Source organism: Rhyacophila brunnea, unplaced genomic scaffold (assembly GCF_057557595.1).
Source record: "Rhyacophila brunnea isolate RB1 unplaced genomic scaffold, BYU_Rbru_1.0 scaffold_10, whole genome shotgun sequence".
NCBI classification, from domain to species: Eukaryota; Metazoa; Arthropoda; class Insecta; order Trichoptera; family Rhyacophilidae; genus Rhyacophila; species Rhyacophila brunnea.
The window spans coordinates 18,689,610-18,710,211 of record NW_028232752.1 but is presented as its reverse complement, the minus strand read 5'-3'; the positions used below and the strand labels follow the sequence as shown (position 1 = coordinate 18,710,211).

At 35.4% G+C, this 20,602-nt stretch overlaps 2 protein-coding genes across 2 annotated transcripts in view; one reads left to right on the top strand and one right to left on the bottom strand.

Moving 5' to 3' along the window:
• LOC147078961 (uncharacterized) overlaps window positions 1–5,446 on the bottom strand; it is a 799,973-nt gene extending 794,527 nt beyond the window's left edge. Inside the window, exon 1 of the mRNA XM_085955064.1 lies at window positions 5,189–5,446. The gene's annotated coding sequence lies outside the window, so the exon portion shown is untranslated. The remainder of the gene's footprint in view (window positions 1–5,188) is intronic.
• LOC147078960 (proliferation-associated protein 2G4) lies at window positions 3,971–18,848 on the top strand. Its single transcript, XM_085952066.1, has 7 exons — window positions 3,971–4,107; window positions 8,660–8,894; window positions 10,025–10,199; window positions 11,284–11,505; window positions 12,910–13,002; window positions 13,542–13,802; window positions 18,488–18,848. The coding sequence occupies exons 1-7, from the start codon at window positions 4,023–4,025 to the stop codon at window positions 18,587–18,589; spliced, it is 1,173 nt and encodes a 390-aa protein (XP_085808192.1). The 5' UTR covers window positions 3,971–4,022; the 3' UTR covers window positions 18,590–18,848.
• The last annotated feature ends 1,754 nt before the right edge of the window (window positions 18,849–20,602 follow it).

Genomic DNA, 20,602 nt, shown 5'->3' with positions numbered 1-20,602 from the left:
ACTGCATTTTGTTCTGTTAAATAGACACAAATCTCAATGGTTATATGAATTCTACAGTGTGACCCGGCAACTACTATGACGTAAATAATAATTATTATTTCAATTTATTATTAATCAAACATTATATTTTGTCTTTATTTTACTTTTAATGTAGGTATTTCTACGAAAATAAAGGCGATGCTATTATTTATTTTAGAATACGCTGATAGTTAATTTAATTAAATATGTATGTTAGTAACTATTTATTTGGTGAATATTATATACTTAGGATATAGATACCTACCTAATATTTGCAGCCAATGGTAATTAATTTATACATGCTATTATTTTGTGTTCTTATTCCTTACAATAGTAAATATATAATATTTATTTGGTGGTTTGTAATAAGTTTAATTGTTAATTATAGAAATATATCTATATATAGAAAAAATATTTTTGAAAAAAGTATTAATATAAAATTATTAGCAAGTACTAGCAAGTTACATCATAAAGTATTGGAGAAATCCATGACATCAGTAATTGAAGTAGTAGGTACCTACTTTTATTTAATCAACAAAAACCGATCGTCAATAGTAGCTTGATTTGGAAGAACGCTGATGAACAGGTATTAAAAGGCCAATAGTTAAAGTTTGTCGTGATTAGTATGTCACCTCGTAGCATAGTGGATAATGCGCGGATTTAGGCGTAAACCCAGGAGATGCAGGTTCGATCCTGCCGGGTGTCTTACTTTTTTCAAAAAGATTTTTTCTATTGGTTATGATATATTTTCCCAGAAGTGATTTTCAAAATTATGTATGTTCAATAATTAGAATGGTACATTCTTAAATCTTGTGAATTATTCGTTGAATAAAAAAAAAAAATTATTAAAAACTATTTTATTACTTATTACGAAAAAAAACGAAAAAAGCGAATGCCGCATGTTATTATTACCTACGAACTTGGGTAATTACGATCATTAGGTATTTAAATAGTAAAAGTAATCATTAACAATTATCGTGTAAATAAATATAACATTTGAGGTGCGTACTTTTTGACCACTCAGTAATCCGTGGGCCGTGCAGCAATATGCTACGGTCTTAAATCCCGAACGTCCTTGTTTTGTCCCGAATATCCATTATTCTGAGAGAGCGCTAAAAATTTCCCGAATATCCACAACGAGTACTAATAAATAAAACGCATTTTCTGTGCATTTAATGATTTATACCAGTACCTATATTATTCTTGGAATCTATTCTTAGATAATGTTGCAATCATACAGTGTAGAAAGAATGATTGACTACTGATCATCTACTGATATTTAAATATACGACAATGAAATTTGTTTTTCGTCTCCTGTAAAATTGTCATTTGGTCTATTCGGGAAACAAATCCTATAGCGACGAAAAGGCAACTCGATTGGGTTTCCTTATTCACAAGTAGGTATTAATCGCGTGTGGATTGACATTTGCATGGAATTTTTGGCATATGCATTTTAAAATAGACTGACAATTTCTGCGGACCATCAGTTGGGAAACACTGAGGAATACACTATTATAATACTTACTTGGTTATACTAAAGTTCCATACTATGAAATCTGGGTTAAAACACGCATAATATTATTAACATCCACTCTCCCATCATGGTGCATTTGTGCTTCATACTAGGTATATGATGTAATTAGTGTAAGTATTAAATTAATTTCTTATTAATAGTTAAGTTCTGGAATTTTTCTATTATTTATGATGAATAGGTAATATAATATTCTTATTAACACTTACACAGGCCTAGACGCCCAATGACAGTAGTGTAGGTCAATACCTCGTTTACACGTGCATGGATTTACTGTATTATCGCGGCCATAACAAGAAAATGAATGTGTAAACATGTATTATCGTGCAAAAAAATTGAAAGATTGCATGCATGGATCAAAAAATTTCGGCAGCTTCTGAATTTTCACGTGATAGTTGGAACTTGTGCGATAACTGCGTCTGTGCAGTAGAACGAAAGTAGTGAACCTGCCAGAAAAAATATGAACTACACCGCACATAGGATTTTGACATTTACCAATTTTCACACTATCAAATAGCACCATACAATGACAACAACGCGTCTCGCTTACGATTTAAGAATGAGATTGGCGAACCAGTAAGTACTTTTGGGTGTAAACAGTTATTATTGTGATATTTTAATTTACACACTACTGGTGCTGGTAAATCCATGCATGCGTAGAGGCGTTATAACAGTAGTGTATTTAGTAATAGAGGTGAAACTATCGCAAAAACCCAGACTTTGAGAAAATCACATAGGTACATATAATATTATTGTGTTCTCACTGGGTCGAACCTGGAGTTCCCGGATGAAAGGCCAGCGCTTTATGCACTGCACCACGAGAGCCGCGAGAGAGAAAAGATTTTATGCTATATATATATATATGCAGGTATATGTTTTTTATTGATTAACGTAAGTCAAATTTGATCGACAAAATGTTTTTCATATGTTTCAATCCAGATTTATGAATTTTGAAAATATTTTTTATCATTATAATGTTGTCTATCCTGCTAATGTAGTCCATTGAGTGCTGCCATGATAATGTTTACTTTTCCTCATTCATAAATAACCTGTCCTGATTTATTAGACTGAGAGAAATGATTTTAGACTAGAGCAGTGGTTCCCAAAGTTGACTGGGCTCCGACCATCTAACAAAAATTTCCAATCTTGGGACCCACCTCTTAGCTGTCTTAGAGAAAAGAGGACATAAATATTGGTAATCCTCAGATTCCCTAGTGGCGAGTCGTGGAACTATTTGTTATAATTGAAATAATTTTTTTTTTTTTTACAAGTGTTACCAATATGAATAAAAGACTGTTGAAATAAGAAACACAACTTAAATAAAAAAAAAATATTACTTAAATACCTACACCGGCAAGGTTTTTTTACAAAGTTATTTCAATGGGAAGGATGTATTTGGTTCTTATTTTTCTTCATTACAGTTTTAGCATCAACTTCAACTTTTGTTACTTTTAATCGCAGTGAGTTTGATATATCCAATTTATTTCGGTATTTAGTTTTAATGTTAACCATAGCCGAAAATCTGACCTCACATAGATATGAGGTAGTAAAGAGGAGGACTTTCATAGCTTCATCGAACAGGCAAGGATAATTATCAGCAACTGAGAGTCACAATTTCGTTAACTGTTTACGATTGAAACTATTTTGCAGTGACGTATCTTCTGATAAATCAATGAGTTCTTCACTTGCTTTTATTTGTTGACATACTAGTTGGTAAGTCGTCTTGAAATGGGTTACAAATCCAACGCAACGAATCAAACTTTTTCATCTCTTCCCCAAAATAGTCGTCAAAGTTATTTATTAACAGTGATAAATGGCTGGAAATTTCAGACAGTACGTTCATCTTAGGCTGCACTTGGTTTTCAATAATAAAAGTTTAAAGTGTTTCAAAACAATCATACTTGCCATTCTCAATACAACTTTTCCACAACATAAGCTTTTTCCAGCTGCCATCAGCTGTAGTGCATTGCCAATTCAAATTATTATTATTTGATCACAATATTTTCCGTAACTTAAGTTTATTTAAATTTTTAGGAATTTTACAAAGCTGAATGAAATATCAAATTTATCACTTCCTATTTTTTTAAATTCATGTATACAGTGGCGAGGGCCCACTCGATATTCGCTCGCGACCCATAGTTTGGGAAACCATGTACTAGAGTATTATATAATTTACTAGCAGAACCAGCTGACGGTCACCAGTCTGTCTCGCTAGGTCTTATATTATTTAAATGATGTTTATTAAATAATATACAGATAGGTAGGTACCATTAAATTCAATTATATTTATTTTGATCAATAATTTTGGAGTACTAATGTTTTTCTTGCTTATGGTTATTTCTTAATATGACAACTTTTCTGTTGGTGATGTTGGTATTCTGGCGGTGGCCCGCGTTGTGCCGCCATCATTTCCGAGACGTCACGTGATATCTTTTTAAGTTTCATTCAGTTTGGTAATCTAGTAAACGCAGACATGGCTGATGAAAAAGAAGTGGAGAAAACCATCGCCGAACCCTTGGTGGTAACCAAGTATAAAATGGCAGGCGATATGGTTAATCGTAAGTTGAAAGTGTTTCCACCTTCTCAGTCCCTTGTTCAGTTATTAAATTGCGCAAATGGGTCGGCGTTACAGTTAACCCCATATGGGTATCGGCTACCGATCTTCTGCCATGTGGGCAATTTTTTTCATATTATTTGCACACAAATGATGCGCACACGGTTATTTATTATATACAATTCATTTAAGATATTTAAATACATTTTAAACAATATCTGTATGAAAATGCGTCTGCTAGTTTTGAAAACTGAGAATGGGCGGTAAACAATGAACTATTAGCTATTTCAGAAGCAATGACGTTTAGTTGCACCGCGTAATATCCTAAAAAAATCAACTTATATTATAATATAAATCTTGTACATACCTATATTACATAGGCTGTATGTTTGACTAATTTAGATCTGACACTAATTATGTTCATTTTTTTGCTGTCGCCTTTCACATCCAAAGTAGGCAGCAAAACCTGACATGGTCAGCTACACACGAATTTATAGTATCATAACCAAACCAGGACGTTTTTACAGTCTATAACATGCGCAAATGCCATGCAATTCAACAGATTTGCATTACCTGTTTACATTAAATATAGCTGTAAATGATTTTACTTATTTAAAGAGTTTATTAATTATTTATGTCATCTAATGATCTTTATGAATTATACTTATGATAGTAGTAATAAACAATGAATAGATTAGCTCTTTTTTAGCTCTAAAAAGGTTATGAATACCGAAGTACCTAATAGACATGAACGAAAGTAAGTATCGTACTGCCAATCGAAGTTTGTCAGCTAACTAAAATTCAATGATTTAGATGTACTGTTGCACCCCAGCATCACATTCCTTATTCCATGCATTTTCTGTGAATAAGCCTTGTGACAAAAATGCCTAAAAAGGAAGAAATTATAGGGTATTTATTTGATGACAACTTAGTACAGATTATAGTGCCTGTACACGTTCATGGATTTACTGGCACCAATAGTGTATAAATTCAACTATAATGATACTAATTGTTTACACGCAAAATTGCTAATTGTCTCGCCAATCTCATTCTACATAATAATATTGTGCGATGTATTTATATACAAAAGTATAGGTGCTTTTTACTGATTCTCCGTCTTCTTTATCTGTCAGTCGCCATTTTGGAATTCAGCTATCTTTTTGTCATCGAATTATAGTACGCGGTCCAAGACATTATAGTATTTCGGCAAAAATTATAGGACGTGTTGAAAATGTAAGTTTTTTGTTTTTCACATAAACATAACGGAGAATTTGAGAAATTCTGATGCCCTGCTTTATTAAAACACCTCTTACGACTGAAAAATGCTAACACCGGCCGCCGTCATTAACTGTCACGTTAGTTTTTTTTAGAGTATACAACGCAAGACTACGTCCATAGACTAATATCGTACACTGAGATCTTATATTATTTATATTATATAGATTATACTTACTACGTCCCTCGCTTCACGTTATTACGATTTGCTTTGATTGAAGTACGAACATTTTACAGAACTTTAAACATCGATAATATAGACAACTTTTTAAAGCAACGGGGAATATTCGCACAACCGGCGAATTCAATTAATTCCATTTTTCGAAATTGTGGTATTTTTGACGTACTATACTTTTTTAACAGTATGCGAACCAAAATGTACTATAATTATAGTTCGGTTGGCAACACTGCGCTCACTGACAGATGACAGCGAGTGGTGGCGGAGAACTAGTGAAAAGACCCAAAGTATATTATATTTTTCGCTTAAAAACTGATTTGTTTTACAAAACGAAATCTTTGCTGGGCTGCAGAACATCCCAGGGTCTGGAGATTGCTCATTACTGATCATGGGGAAACTTCATCTAATTATGTAAAAGATTGCCTTGAGGACAATTGCTACATTGAAATTTCAGCATGTTGCGCCGTTGAATCATTCTGTAGTTTTTTTTAACAAAATGATCTTGTTGAAGTCTGGTTTTTGAGTTTGATATGCAATGTTCATTTTTGTTTATCAGTTTGTCAACAAAAAAAATACAAGCCGTATGTTGTTACCGAGCGCTCCATAAGGCACAAAAAACTGATAACTCAGTGTTTTCTTTTTATACAAAGCGTAAATTAGAATTTTTCCCATCCTAACAAAAGAATCTGATGACTTGTTTTTAAAAATTAATGAATAACCAGCCAGTGCCTTTTGACACGTACATCAGTATCACATCCGACTGGGAGTCCACGAGAGTGACAATGGTTGGATGTAAGCAAGCAGACCTCACCGATCTGCGCCGATTGAATCGCAATAATTCATCTGCTACAAAGTTTTCAACATCAATTTAATAAAAGCAAAATATCGATCTCAACTCACCGATTAGCATTTTTATGATTATTTACTAACGGGAATATCATCATACTCTCTGAGGAACTGGCCAATGAAATGCAATGCCAAAGATCACATTTTCTTTGGGATCGATATTATAATATTTTATAGGTATAACGTTTACTTTGTATAAGGCAACCATGACGTGTATTCATTTTACAGAATATAAACAATAATTTTTATATTTTAAAATAATTTTTTTGTGTATTATTTATTACCTATGTCCAACTATAAATTTGCTTTGAAAAAATAGCTGATGCCCGCCGTCCTACCGATATTTTATAATGTGCTCTAGGGTACAAAAAGGTTTAGAACCCCTGATTTAGACAGTACAGTGAATTTTTAGTTACACAGATGATAGTCATGGTGTATTGAGCATTATTGGGAAGGTTGTGGAGTAGGTACATGTAAACTGTAGTGGCCTTGTTCGTAGCTAATGGCTAATTATGTCAACGTTTGTATGTGGTCAGGTAGTATTCAGGAAAACAGGTCATTATAGAGACATAAAATTATTACAGAATAAAATAAATATTAGAAAATTATGACTAATAGGTATTACAATATTGATAAGTGCACACGATCGCCGAACAGATGGCAGGTCGAATTATAATGTAGATCTTAGGTTCGACTCCTGGGTCTGGTAAATTTACACAATGTTTTTCGATGTGTATGGACCAAATAGGTTGAATTAGTGGCTAGCATTCGTTTCTCGAAAAAACAAAAAAATCTGTTGCAATCTAACCCTGTGGATAAAACCTGTCTACATGTGACAATTTGACTCGCGCGTAACAAGTTACTCGTTCTCTAGGTACATGTGACCTTATAGAGCCGTCCACAAGCGCTCACGCTGTGACGGCTGTCGCGCGACATTCGTCCGCAATTGCTTGACTCTGGAGGATTGCGGCGTTTACAACCATTCCAAAATGAATTATAACCGCCTGGCGCTCGAATGCGACAGTTTTTGTAGCTAGTCCGAAATAAATTACTTCACCTAGCTTATAAAGTACCGAGAATACATATTGCAAGTTACCCCGAAATATAAAATCTCAGAGAAACCGACCAACACAATTGAGTTGTGCTTTTTTCTATACTCGTGTTTGTTTTTTTTTTGTTTTAATTACTTTTAAATAACCTTAGAAATATAATATTTATTCAAAACCAAGTGAGGTTCGAATTCACGTCTTTAGCTGTCTGGATGAGTGCTGTTACCATTATATTATTGATCTATGCCAATGATACTCAACCTTTTTTTTCTCGGGCCAAATACATATATTTGTAAAGTAACGCGGGCCACATCACTACTGGTGTGACGAAAAAAATCAAGAAACCCCCCTTTTTTACAAAACATTTTTGAGATTTTAAAAATTATGTGTTTTTTTAATTTATCGTGTGCAATAGCAACACTCTTATACCAGATCTGATATGGACCATAATGACAATCCTCTTCGGGTGTCACTATCTGTGCGTCAAAGTCGAAACAAATCTCAAGATATACGAAATTCCAGATAATATCTAAATGTGTTTCGGGCCGCACGTAAAAGCATAAAAGTTGAGTATCGCTGATCTATGCTAATAACTACAATATTGTATGATTCAAGTAATTTTTGTAAAATTTATGTTGGTGCTACCTAACGGGGAGCAATCTTTACACACGTTATAATTAAAATCTCAATTACAGTACTCTCAGTAATCCTCCACCCCAAAAACCAGACAAGTGTCCAATTAGTGAAAGCGGCGGATTATATGGTAAATGGTAATATGTTAAAAATTAAAACAGGTATTTCGTAAAAATAGTTTTTATTGAGAAATTTGTATTAGCAAACTCCCGGTAGGTTGTTCCATGCCTCAGCTACGTTAAATACAACGTTTTTAATGTTAATTCCCTTTAAAGGTTTAGGAAATGTCCTCTTTGCTTATTGCATCCATCAAAATTCCAGCTGACATGGCACACAGCGTTCTACTGAATTTGACATACGAATTCCAGCGAATTATAGAGCTTGGTTTTGTGCTTTCAACTTGTAGTTGTCGGATAATCGAGCGGCGGATTACTGAGAGAGTACTGTACCTGTGAATATCATTTTAATGTTAAGTGAGGCATATAAACTCGTGTTGCCAACATTTATATTTATAACACATTTTGTTTACGCATAATCATGAGGGTACTAATTTGGTTATTTTTTCTTTGTTAAAGGGATATTGAAGTTAGTCTTGGAAAAGTGTGTACTGAACGCGTCAGTGAGAGAGATTTGCGAATATGGAGATAGTCTAATTGTGGATGAGACCTCGAAGGTATTCAAAAAGGAGAAGGAAATGAAAAAAGGTATCGCATTCCCAACATGCCTTTCCATTAACAATTGTATCTGCCATTTCTCACCCGTGCACAGCGAGACGGATTATATTTTGAAGGAAGGTGATGTTGCCAAAGTGTGAGTAACATAGCAATCAATATTTTTTTTAATTCCCTGTTAATTCTTAATGGAATGATTTGTAATTAGACATAACTAACCTTTAAAGACCAGTTTCAGATAGGATGACCTGTCTTGGGTATATTATAGTAAATATTGTGGAATAAGTACTAAGGAATAAAATTTATAACTACATTTTGAAAGTTACTACTTTCGACCAAGGGTACTCGATAGAATTTAAATTCTAGTTGATATAAGTTTTGTACTATTCCATTTGAGTCATTCTTTGCGGCCCGGGTTTTGTGAAGTGCTGTAGATACAGTATATTGATATATGTATTTATTAACGCAGCGTATCAAGCAGTGGCGATGATTGGAGGGAGGCATTGAAATAAGGCTACAATTTACAGATATAGTTAGTTTTTAAAATTCAATTGAACCCTGCGAAAAAGAAGCCATAATTGATAATAGTCAAAAAATACTTGTCTATCTATAAAATATTTTAAATTATGCAATTAAATCATACATAACTTTGGATATTTTCCAGATGGAATAATATTTTTTATCTATTAGAGTTTGGTTTAGGCAGGGCTCAATGAATTTAAATTCTTTATCCAACGAAAACAAATTAGTATGAATGAAAAGTGTGCCCAATTTTTTCAAATTACCCAAAGTATATCAAAACTACGTATTATGGTTTGGTTAGGCAGGGTTAAAATGATTTTTAAAAACCATCAACACTAAATTGTAGTCTTAGTTCAATAAAAATAAATACGTATGACTAATATAGTTTTATGTGTACTATTTATGACACATCTTAACAGCCTACCTCCACCCTTTGCTACTGGTGTCAAAACATCGGCATTAATCTATTGGAGATAATCGATGCAGGAAATGATTAAAATCAAACACTTTTAATCATTTTGAATTCTTTAAAAGTTGAATGGATATCTGATGTGTTTAAAGGTTGCCCAATTTTGACTGAGTCATATTTGATTCCATTAGATCAGTGCTTATGAGACCTGCTACTGTATCACGCCTCATGTTGCGGTCTCCAAGTTAGATGGGCTGGCCTAATAGAGACCATTAAAATAAACCAATGTATTTTCTTTATATGATTTTGAGTGGTTTCTTATTAGTGTGTATTTTTAGTGATCTTGGTGCGCACATAGATGGTTTTATAGCAGTCGTTGCACACACAGTTGTTATTGAAGGACCCCCCGTGGAAGGTGAAAAGAAAAAAGTGTCAGGGCGCCAGGCAGATGTTGTGCTCGCTGCGCATTTGGCCAGTGAAGCAGCTCTGCGGCTTTTGAAGCCAGGAAATGAGGTATATATCTAATTGCGTTTTTTTATAATTTAAAGCACCATGAATGCTCCTGTAAGCGAAACGAAACTGGTCCAAACCAGTTTTCTTATTTTTTTGGGCAAAATAAAATTGTTTGCTGACAGTTTGGTTATAATTTCTTTTGCATCTTTTGAGAACCAAATTCAGTATTTTTTTTATAAATATAGAAAAAATATATTAATTCCCAAGGCTTATCATCCAGTAAAAATGTGAAGGAAGAAATTATTATAATATGTATAGATGGTGGTTTCATGTAAATTGTACGTAAAACATTTCACAGTGGCACAGTTCGTCTGAGCTTTCTTAACAGAAAGAGATGACTATATTATACGGTCTCAGTCCCTAATTAAATTTAAGGTGCTGGTGATATTACGGACAAATACTGCTTTTTATTGTCATTAGGTGCGTACAGACTGAGCGAGCAGCCTCGCATGGTTGCGAGGCAGCTTCGCCATAGATACTACACGTAAAAGCCTCGCGAGGCAAAATGCTCAGTCAGTCAGTACGCGACTTGCCCGAGGCAAACGCACGCACCGCCTCGCCCGAGTATTGCCGCGATCCGATCCATTCGTTGTCGGTTTATCGATGCTCAAAGGTGCTGTGCGCGGCTGCCTCGCGTGACGTTAATTTTGTTGTGGGCCGGTCCGCGAGTTGTCTCGCGCAGCGATTGTCTGAAGCAAATGCCCGAGGATGCTCGCTCAGTCAGTAGGCGCCTATTGAATGTCAGTCATCTACATTATAATGTTTTTATGATGTTTAAATTAAATATTATTTTTATTTAAAAATAAGGATATCTTACAATAAGGGCATCTTATAATTGATGCAATACAGTATTGGTACATATTTACTATTTTAATCACTTGCCTGTCTTGCCTGATGGATGATTGATTGACTTATTCTGCTTATCTTATCTAAAAAGTCAATATAAGGTTTGGAGTAGATACGATAGGATTGGATTGTGGAAACTGTTAATTGTCCGAAAACAGTTTTCAAACCATTCACAATTGTTTTGGGGAAAAACTTCATGTGAAATAATTGCATTTAATTAAATTTCCTTGTTTTTCAGACATATGCCGTAACAGATGCAGTCAACAAGATTGCCGCAGCTTATAAATGCAAACCGGTTGAGGGAATGTTGTCCCATCAGTTAAAGCAATACAAAATTGATGGCGAGAAGACCATTATTCAAAATCCCACTGACGCTCAGAGAAAAGAACACGAAAAGTTCTCATTTGACCTGCACGAAGTTTACGCCATGGACGTCTTAGTCTCCACTGGAGAAGGAATGGTATTGCACATTGTTTTTTAGTCCATTGAAATGTTTATTGAGTGAGGATTGATAAGAGATTGCAAAATTCATGATTGCCAGATAATCAAATGTCCAAATATTATCTAAAACAGTTTGATCGATTATTACATGAACTACGTACTATTCAAAAAATTTTGAAGAAACCCTTTGTATAGCTTACTATAGCTTTGTATACCTTTTTTGGCTGGTGAAACTCTTGAAAAGATTTTGTAAAATCTCTGGTATTCAAGTTGTATTTTTTTTGCAAGCTTTTGCGAATTCTCATGGAATCCTTGAGACAGGTAGTGGAACCTGGTCGGGATGAAATGATAAGGCTTATGGTAAAATTAGCTGGAAGTCATTTAGCATTGCAGATTCATTGCCTGCTAGATTTACTTAATCAGTTAACTCCATAAATAATTATTGAATGTGCAGATATTGCCAGGATAAACATTGAACTTCACATTTATGATTAATGGGGATGGTGAACTAAACAATATTAGACTATCTTTAATGTGAGACCTGGTGGCGGCGCTCGTGTTGTATCTTGTCTATGGTTTTCGATTTCGAAGTATTGTAAGTACTGAAACGCGAGAGGAGGGAATGTAGTTCTCTAAGCCACCGCCTATCACCGTAAAGATTTCGCATTATATGTCTAACGACGAAGCAGGCCGCCATCTTTCAATATGTTAATATCAAGTATTGATTTTTCTGTGGTTATGAGCATACTTCAGTGAAACGGCAAATAATTTTCAACTATAGGTGTGACGAAATTTTGGAATCGCTGCCAATCGGAGAGCGATAGTCTAGCTGTGAACATGTCAATTTGTTTTGTGATGGCGTCAAGGGAATTAATTCTTAAATCTTGTAAAGATGACTAAAAAACGTTACCCACTTACTTGAAAAAGAAAACATCTCAATGAATATATTATTATTATTACTAATAGAACAATAAACATAACATTAAATGGACGCATGTTGAATTTTTATGACAAATTATGTTTTGTTCTGCATGCGTCGTTTGCACAATCTTCGCGTCGCATAGTCACGATCGTTTTAGACCGTGCCCCAGCTGAAATATAGCCTTAACAAAACGATTTAACCACAATACAATCAGTATTGCAATACAATACAGTGTGGAATCGCCATCTAATGTTGAAATATATAAAGTAGTCTTAACTCTTCCCACTCTATACTGCATACCATTCACAAACTCGGTTTTTAAAAGTTCTTCCTGGGACGTTCTCATCACATCTCGAATGGTGTGTTTAATCTGTTATACCATAGGTATACACCTAAAAGGCTGTGGAGATGTGGCAAGTGGAAGCATGTAGTCCAAACTCTTCGGTCTTGTCCATATTTATAAGTTTTGCTTGTTTTACAATTGGTAATTTTTTGTTGCAGGGCCGTGAGTCAGATAAACGGGTTACGATTTATAAGAAGACTGAGGAATCATATCAGTTGAAACTGAAAACATCAAGAATGTTCTACATTGAGGTACGTGTCGGTTTAGGACTCTAGATCAATGGTTCTTAACCATTTTCCATTGTATTTATTTGATGGTCGAGAAAGTACCCATTAAAATTACTTAGCACGTGGTGTGTTGATATAATATAACTATGTCCTTCTCTTAGTCTGGATGAGGGGGCATGTATGGAGTTTCGAATGTCATATTTTGGAAATAAAATAATAAAAAATAAAATTCTGAAACATAATATAGAAAAAATATGGCTCTGGACAGCACTCGAACCTGCATCCATCTCTAATTAGCTGAAAATCGCTCCATACTAATCGGCCAATAACTTAATTGGTTGTATACTGCCTAGTACCAATATAATCACCAATGAACGGTCCCGTTCGCCTTATGAATATTAATAGTCGGAAATTGTGTACACTTCAAACCTAACAGCCTATTTACCATCGTAAATCAATGGTTTAACAGTTTGCCGCGTAACACAGTAAAGTTATGCTCTGGTGTTTTTTTGTCACAATATGATGGCGTAAAAAGTATAAACTTCATTTTGGATTATTTACAGGTCAAACACAAACATGGAACGATGCCATTCAATCTCAGAAGCTTCACCGAAGAGACCAAGGCCAGGATGGGAGTAGTGGAGTGCATAAACCATAAGCTGATCGAACCGTTCCAGGTTTTATATGAAAAGCCTGGAGAATTAGTTGCTCACTTTAAGTTTACAGTATTGCTGATGCCTTCCGGAGCGCTACGCATCACCGGACTCCCGGTAGACGTTGATCAGTACGAATCGGAGAACAAAGTCACAGACCCAGATGTATTGGTGAGTGTTCAAACTAATGTATTTAGGCACCTACGTTCATATATGAGGCGTCCATTTCACACATGCTTAAAATCTAACAAAAAATATGCATACTCTATGATTATTGCCGATGTCGGATTATTGTAATAGAGTTTATTGGTTAAAGCCGCGTTGACACGGTCCAAGTACGATCCAAATACCATCCAAAAACCATCCAAGTTGACTTGGACCGAGCGCACTTGGATAGCTACTTGGACGCCGGCGTCCGATCTAAGTAAACGTCGACCGCGTTCTACTCATCCAAATATACTCGTATAGGAGTAATAAACAACATGGCGGCCCCACAAGAATCTCGCATGAAACATAAATTGTCTCATTGTGACACAGCTAGATTCGTGGAAATTTACGAAGCAGAAGAGGTTCTATGGAATATAACATTGGGCAATTATAAAAATAAAGACGCAAGGAACGCGGCATTGCAGCGCATAATCGACAATCTAGATTTCGACATCACTATGGAGGAAGCAAACAAAAAGATCAACAACATCCGAACTACCTACAGTCAAGAAAAGATGAAAATTAAGAATTCTCATAGTACAGGATCGGGTGCTGATGATGTCTATGTATCTTCACTCCCGTGGTTCGATATAGCGGACCGATTTTTGGTCAAATGCAGAAAATCATTTACAAATGTAAGTACCTTATCTTTATATTTTTATTATGCTAATTATGATTGTGTTTTAAATGAAACTGCTAGGTGGCTTTTAAACTTTTATTCATATATAACATACAAATAGGTATTACAATAAAGTCGTCAAGTATTTTTTACACTCTAAAATATGCAGTTATTTTGCCAATCGACAACACCTTCTCTCATAAAATAATTTTTATATTTTTGCCTTCGTTGATCTGCTACCAGAGAATAATTATTGCTGCCTTGATTTCCAAGATCAGCAATATAATTGGACCTGGGTTCTAGTCTCCATGACCCAGATATTCCGTCGATACTCATTGTTCCAGTAGGTGCATAGTGACGTAATGATGTTTTTATTAGCCAATTGTGTAGTGCACAGGTTGCTTTTACAATCTTGTCAACTTTATCAGGGCATACATATATTGATGTTCGATAAATTCTAAATTTCATTACCATTACACCAAAAGCATTCTCGACAATTCTCCTGGCACGAGACAGACGATAGTTAAAAATCTTTTCTTCGGTTGTTAAAGGCAACCGACGTGAATATGGTTTCATGAGATAATTTTTAATGGGAAAGCTTCATCTCCCAATATGACACCCCAAGTTGGGAAATTCAGTGTTCCATCCTCCAGTCTCTTTTTAAGTATTGAGTTATTAAATATGGAACTATCATTAACTCTTCCCTGGCTGCCTACGTCAATAAACGTAAAGCAGTAATTACTCTTAACAAGGGCTAGGAGAACAGTACTAAAGTAACCTTTATAGTTATAAAAATCACTTCTACTATGTTCTGGTTGTTGTATGTTAATGTGCTTTCCATCTAACGCACCGCAACAACCAGGAAAGTTCCAACGGTTATTATATCCTCTTTCAATTGAAGTCCATTCTTCGGTTGATTTTGGGATCTGAAAATGATAAATAATAATTTCATTATTTTTTTTACAGTTGGACTCGGACTTGGGCATAGCTTCACCTGATATGATTAATTCTCCAGACATACCAGCACATCCTTCTCCAGAAATACCAGAAAATTCTTCTCCAGACCTACAAGAACATTACCAGAACAGTCTAATAGTGTAACATTTACTAAACCACAATCATTCAATAAAAACAAACAACTTAAACGAACATCGCTATCTAAGCACATTGAAGAGTCTATCGACAATCTTAGGTCGATAAAAGACCAAGTGTTATACAATAAAGAACCAGAAGACGAGTTCTCTTATTTCGCAAAAAATATTGCCAGCCAGCTCAGACAACTGCCTGTCATGGATGCTCTCGACATTCAAGCAGACATATTGAATATTGTAAGACGAAGAAGACAGCACGTACATCGAATGCAGATGGAAAAAGATTCTTCCTCGTCAAATAGTAGTGTTGTAGAATACATCATTGAAATTCCAGACCATGCATTCGACAATATGGATTCTCCGCTTGATGCAACAATCCAAGAAATGGCACCATCGTTCGAGGTACAAAATACTGCATTAGAAGAGGCAATTAGAAGCATTGGAGGGATTTATGATGATGACGATATAGACGGAAACTGATTTTATTTTGTAATTTACTTGTTTGTAATGTACCTAGTTTGATTTTTAATAAAAAAAATTGATAACCTGACAATAAAATAATTTCTTGTTACTAACCTGTATGTACTCCTCCAACTCTTCATAGATTGCATCTAACACGGATAGCAGAAACTTGGATATGGAGCTCTTTGGAATACGAAAGCTACTTTCTAAGGTGGAAAAACTATCAACAGTTGCTAAATATCGCATAACTATTTGTAGTTTAATTCGTGCAGGTAAAGCAGCTCTCATGAGGGTATCTTTCTTCTGTATTTTTGGCCCAACTTTTTGTAACAAGTATTCAAATTGTTCACTGTTCAGCCTCAAATTATTCTTAAACGTTACCTTATCTTCCAGTTCAACTTCACGGAGAAAATTGTTAGATGCACCCTGCTTATCACGCCTTAAAATCCATTTGCGGGCCCAAATTCTCTTGCGTGACTTTCTTTTCTCCTGGTAATGGTTTTCCAACTCTTCTATTATCATATCTGCAACAACTTCGACACCTTGCAGCAACAGATTCGTAGATGTCATTTTGAAATCGTGATCTTGAATGAAATGACAGCGAGTTGAACTTGGATGTGTGTCAACGCCACGTTCCAAGCTACTTGGACCGTGTTCTACTCATTTGGAGACTTGGGCTAGCTTGGATAGGAATTATTAGTATGAAGCTGTCACTTGGATGGCGCTCGGTCCAAGTGTACTTGGATCGTATTTGGATCGGACGCCGTCATCCAAGTGCGCATCCGAGTAATTTGTATGAAGCTGTCTCATACAAATGCGTTTGGATGGCACTCTGTCTAAGTGTACTTGGATCGTGTCAACGCGGCTTAATTAAAATGGGAATATTGTTCTAATTTGAAACCACAATATTATAATGGAAAAGAAAAACTAATGTTAAAACCTAGGGGCAGCAGGTTATATGAAAGTATGGTGAAGCAGACTGGTATGGTGAAAAAGTATCGTCAGGCGGGCTGGTAATCAAATTGCGGAAAAATTTCCACGTTAACATTATATTATATGGGATTTTCTTTTATCGCGTCGCTATTTCTCACAAGTTTTCGGCCATTGTTGACCTGCTTCATTCAGTTGTATGAGAAAGCCGATTACTTGCCCCTCTTTTTATTTAATACCTCTATGGTTAAAACGAACCACGCTTGAAATACAAAAATTTCCTATACCACGAATTTAAAATTGTGAATTAATCGGTTTTTGAAAATAAACGCCTCATGTCATCTAAAGTTTAATATTAAAATTTATTCCTTCTTTTGCCTTTGATTGACCATCCATTCTGTGAGAAGGGTGATGGGATTATAGCACAAATTTTGAATAAACCCTTCTACCAGATAAGCTAAGCTAAACTTTTCTATGCAGCAATTTGTTTAGGCTCCATGTCTTTAGAAGGACATTTTCTTAATATTATTGGACAACAGTTATTTCCATTTTGCACAATTGTTTTGGTGTACTCTTGAATTTTTTTTTTGTTGTACAACATGCGTGTCTAATGAGCTAATCGATGGATTACAGTCGATTGTAAATGTAAGAATCATGTACATTCAGCTTATAATGTCGTGGGTTCCAGGTTCTGGGTCTGGCAAGTACACATACATACTGTTTTTCAATTTGTGTTTGGAGTCAGAGTATTGACCTAGGTGGGTATACCATCGTGTTGCTTCTCAGTACGACCACCAAATTTAAACACAACATAGTTATGTAACCATTTATGTTCTTAAAATAAGTCAAAATAATTACCATTAACTTTATATTATTTAACACAAAAACAATAAATTTCAGCAACACTTGCTCGGAGTTTTTAAATACATGTAATTAGCCAAATCAATTTTTTCTGGCAACGTTTTCATATTTTTAAAATTCAGCCGAAGGAATTCTATCTTACTCTTAACACATAGAGCGCAGATATAAGTGTGCCGAATGCTTACTCGCTCGCACTTATGGTTCATTTTTGTTCAGGGTTTGATCGGACATGGTCAAAAGAAAAGAAAATGTGTATTTCCTACAGTTGTTTTCAAATTAACCACAGGGAAGCCCGCATGACTGTAGTATCGCTTGGTTCGTGTTGTATTACTCACGGCCTGTCACAGGAGTGAGAGAGAGAGAGTAGAATTGTATCCCTGCTTTTTGAACTGCGGTGTAGTTTCTTACCGTCGTGTAATAGGCTATTTGCAGAGTAGGTTAATGGTTTGATGATGAGTACAATGCGTGCCCGAAACTTATTTGTATGACAAATGGAAAATTTTTGTGATGGTGTGATGAGTGTTCTCTTCTGTAACTCTTCAGTGTAAAACATTTGCTTAAGTTGAAGAATGACAATGGGAGAGTGATGGATCACTGCCAGTTTTAGCATTGGATATTTGAAATTAATATTTAGTTTTAAAAATCGTATGCTTTGAAGTAATAGTGTTGTTTGTTTTAAATTTCAGTCAATTTTAAGCGCAGCGAGCAGGAAGTCAAATAAGAAGAAGAAAAAGAAGACAAAATCATCCGGCGACAAAGCGACGGAAGACGATGATGCGGCTGAATGAAAAGGAGTGGCTGCGCGCGCGTTTGATAGTTTCAACAAAAAGTGACCCACAAATTTGTACAAATACACCTTTTCATCGTTTCGACCTTTCACCTCACTATAGTTGTACAAATATCTGTGATGTTTTCAATTTTTCTTCCTTTTCCTTGAAATTGTTCTTTGTATGATGTGAATTAATCGAATGACTATTGTTTATGTTGATTTGTATATTAAGTGGTCGAAGTAAATCATGCAATATATTCTTTTTTTTACCAAGGAAAGTCTTTTTTTATTTAATTTTTTTTGTGTAGTGAATTTTACAGCAGGCTCAAAGAACCTTATTTGAATGAATTTGGGTACTACATACTGGCAGGTTTTGTGAGATTCACTTAGGGCTCAGACACAGGACAGCAAACGTCGACTGCGTCAACGCAACGGTTGCTTTGCATTCGACAAATCTATATCGATACTTCTGGATAGACCAAACAGCTTTCAGGACAACTTCCATAATTTAGTGTACACATGCATGGGCTTACTGTTGACAATGTGTATTACAGCAGCCAAAACAAGCAAATGCACGTGTAAACACGTATTATCGTGGAAGTTGCATGTATGGATCAAAAAAGTTTATCAGCTTCTGAATTTTCATGTGACATAGTATGATAGTGGCAAACCTGCTGGAAAAATAACGAAGTATGCGCACCGCACAGAGAATTTTGACGTTAACCAATTTTCACAACCTATCAAATAATAGTACCATACAATGACAACGCGTCTCGCTTACGCTTCATCCGACAAATAGTGCATACTAAACTTTTCAGCCATACATATTTGCTTTCATTGAACTAAGAATACAAATTGCAGATCGTGCTGGTTAGTTTTTAAAGTTCCAGACTGGAATACAAAAGATATAATTTAATACATTTTACATTGTTCTAATCGGTTCTATGCCTTCAGTGAGATATTTCACTCTATGAGGCCGTGATCGGCAACCCATACATACAAATTTCGTGAGTTATCTCGCCTGACTTTAAACTCAAATTACTAGCCACTGTCAATTGATTTGCTTGATTTAAAAAAAATAAACAGTGACATCTGTTTGAATAATTTATGAAATACTAGGCCACAAATTATCGGTATTAGAGCTTTGCTCTACGTTCAATGTGTCATTAAAAATCTGCGACCTGTCAGATACTGCCATAGTTATATCATGAGGCATATATCTTGTGCCATCCCCTAGCGGAGGTCGGCCACCATCAAGGCGATCTTATCTTTGTTGCCTGCTACCTGGAACAGTTCGGTGGAGCTGCACTCATACCAATCACGGAGGTTCTTAAGGCATGAAATGCGGCGCCGTCCTCTGCTACGCTTCCCATTGATCTTTCCTTGAATGACAAGTTGGGGAATGCTGTATTTTTGTCCTCTCATAATGTGGCCGAGGTATTGTAGTTTCCTGGTTTTGATACTACGTAGAACTTCTCGGTTCTTCCCCATTCGATTGAGAACTTCAACATTTGTCACCCGGTCAGTCCAAGGAATTTTGAGGATGCGTCTATACAGCCACATCTCGAAAGCTTCAAGTCTAAATGACATCTCTTGGTTTAGCGTCCATACTTCCATACCATAGAAAAGAATTGAGAGCACATAACAACGTCCCATACGCAGCCTCTGGCCTAGGTTAAGATCTCGATTGCTAAGGAGGCGTCTTATTTTGAGAAAGGCGCTCCTTGCGATATCAATTCTAGTTTTTATTTCCTGAGACTGGTACCATTTCTCATTGACCCATGTACCTAAATATTTATAATGGGTCACACGTTCGATTGGTTCGCTGTTAATGACAAAATTTGTGTTGGTGTCTGGTGTCGCTGTTTTTGATACTAATAATACTTTTGTTTTCTTGAAGTTCATTTTTAAACCATAAGAATTACTGATCTCATTAACCTTTTCTACCAGTTGATGTAAACTCTTTAAACTATCAGCACTCAGCACAGTATCATCGGCATATCGTAATCGTATCGAGGCATATATAGATAAG

Excerpts from the sequence above, each read along its gene's own strand:
- LOC147078960 (XM_085952066.1), top strand. The coding sequence starts at position 4,023 with ATGGCTGATGAAAAAGAAGTGGAGAAAACCATCGCCGAACCCTTGGTG. Across the intron at positions 4,108-8,659 it reads GGCAGGCGATATGGTTAATC|GGATATTGAAGTTAGTCTTG; the intron begins GTAAGTTGAAAG and ends TCTTTGTTAAAG. Across the intron at positions 10,200-11,283 it reads TTTTGAAGCCAGGAAATGAG|ACATATGCCGTAACAGATGC; the intron begins GTATATATCTAA and ends CTTGTTTTTCAG.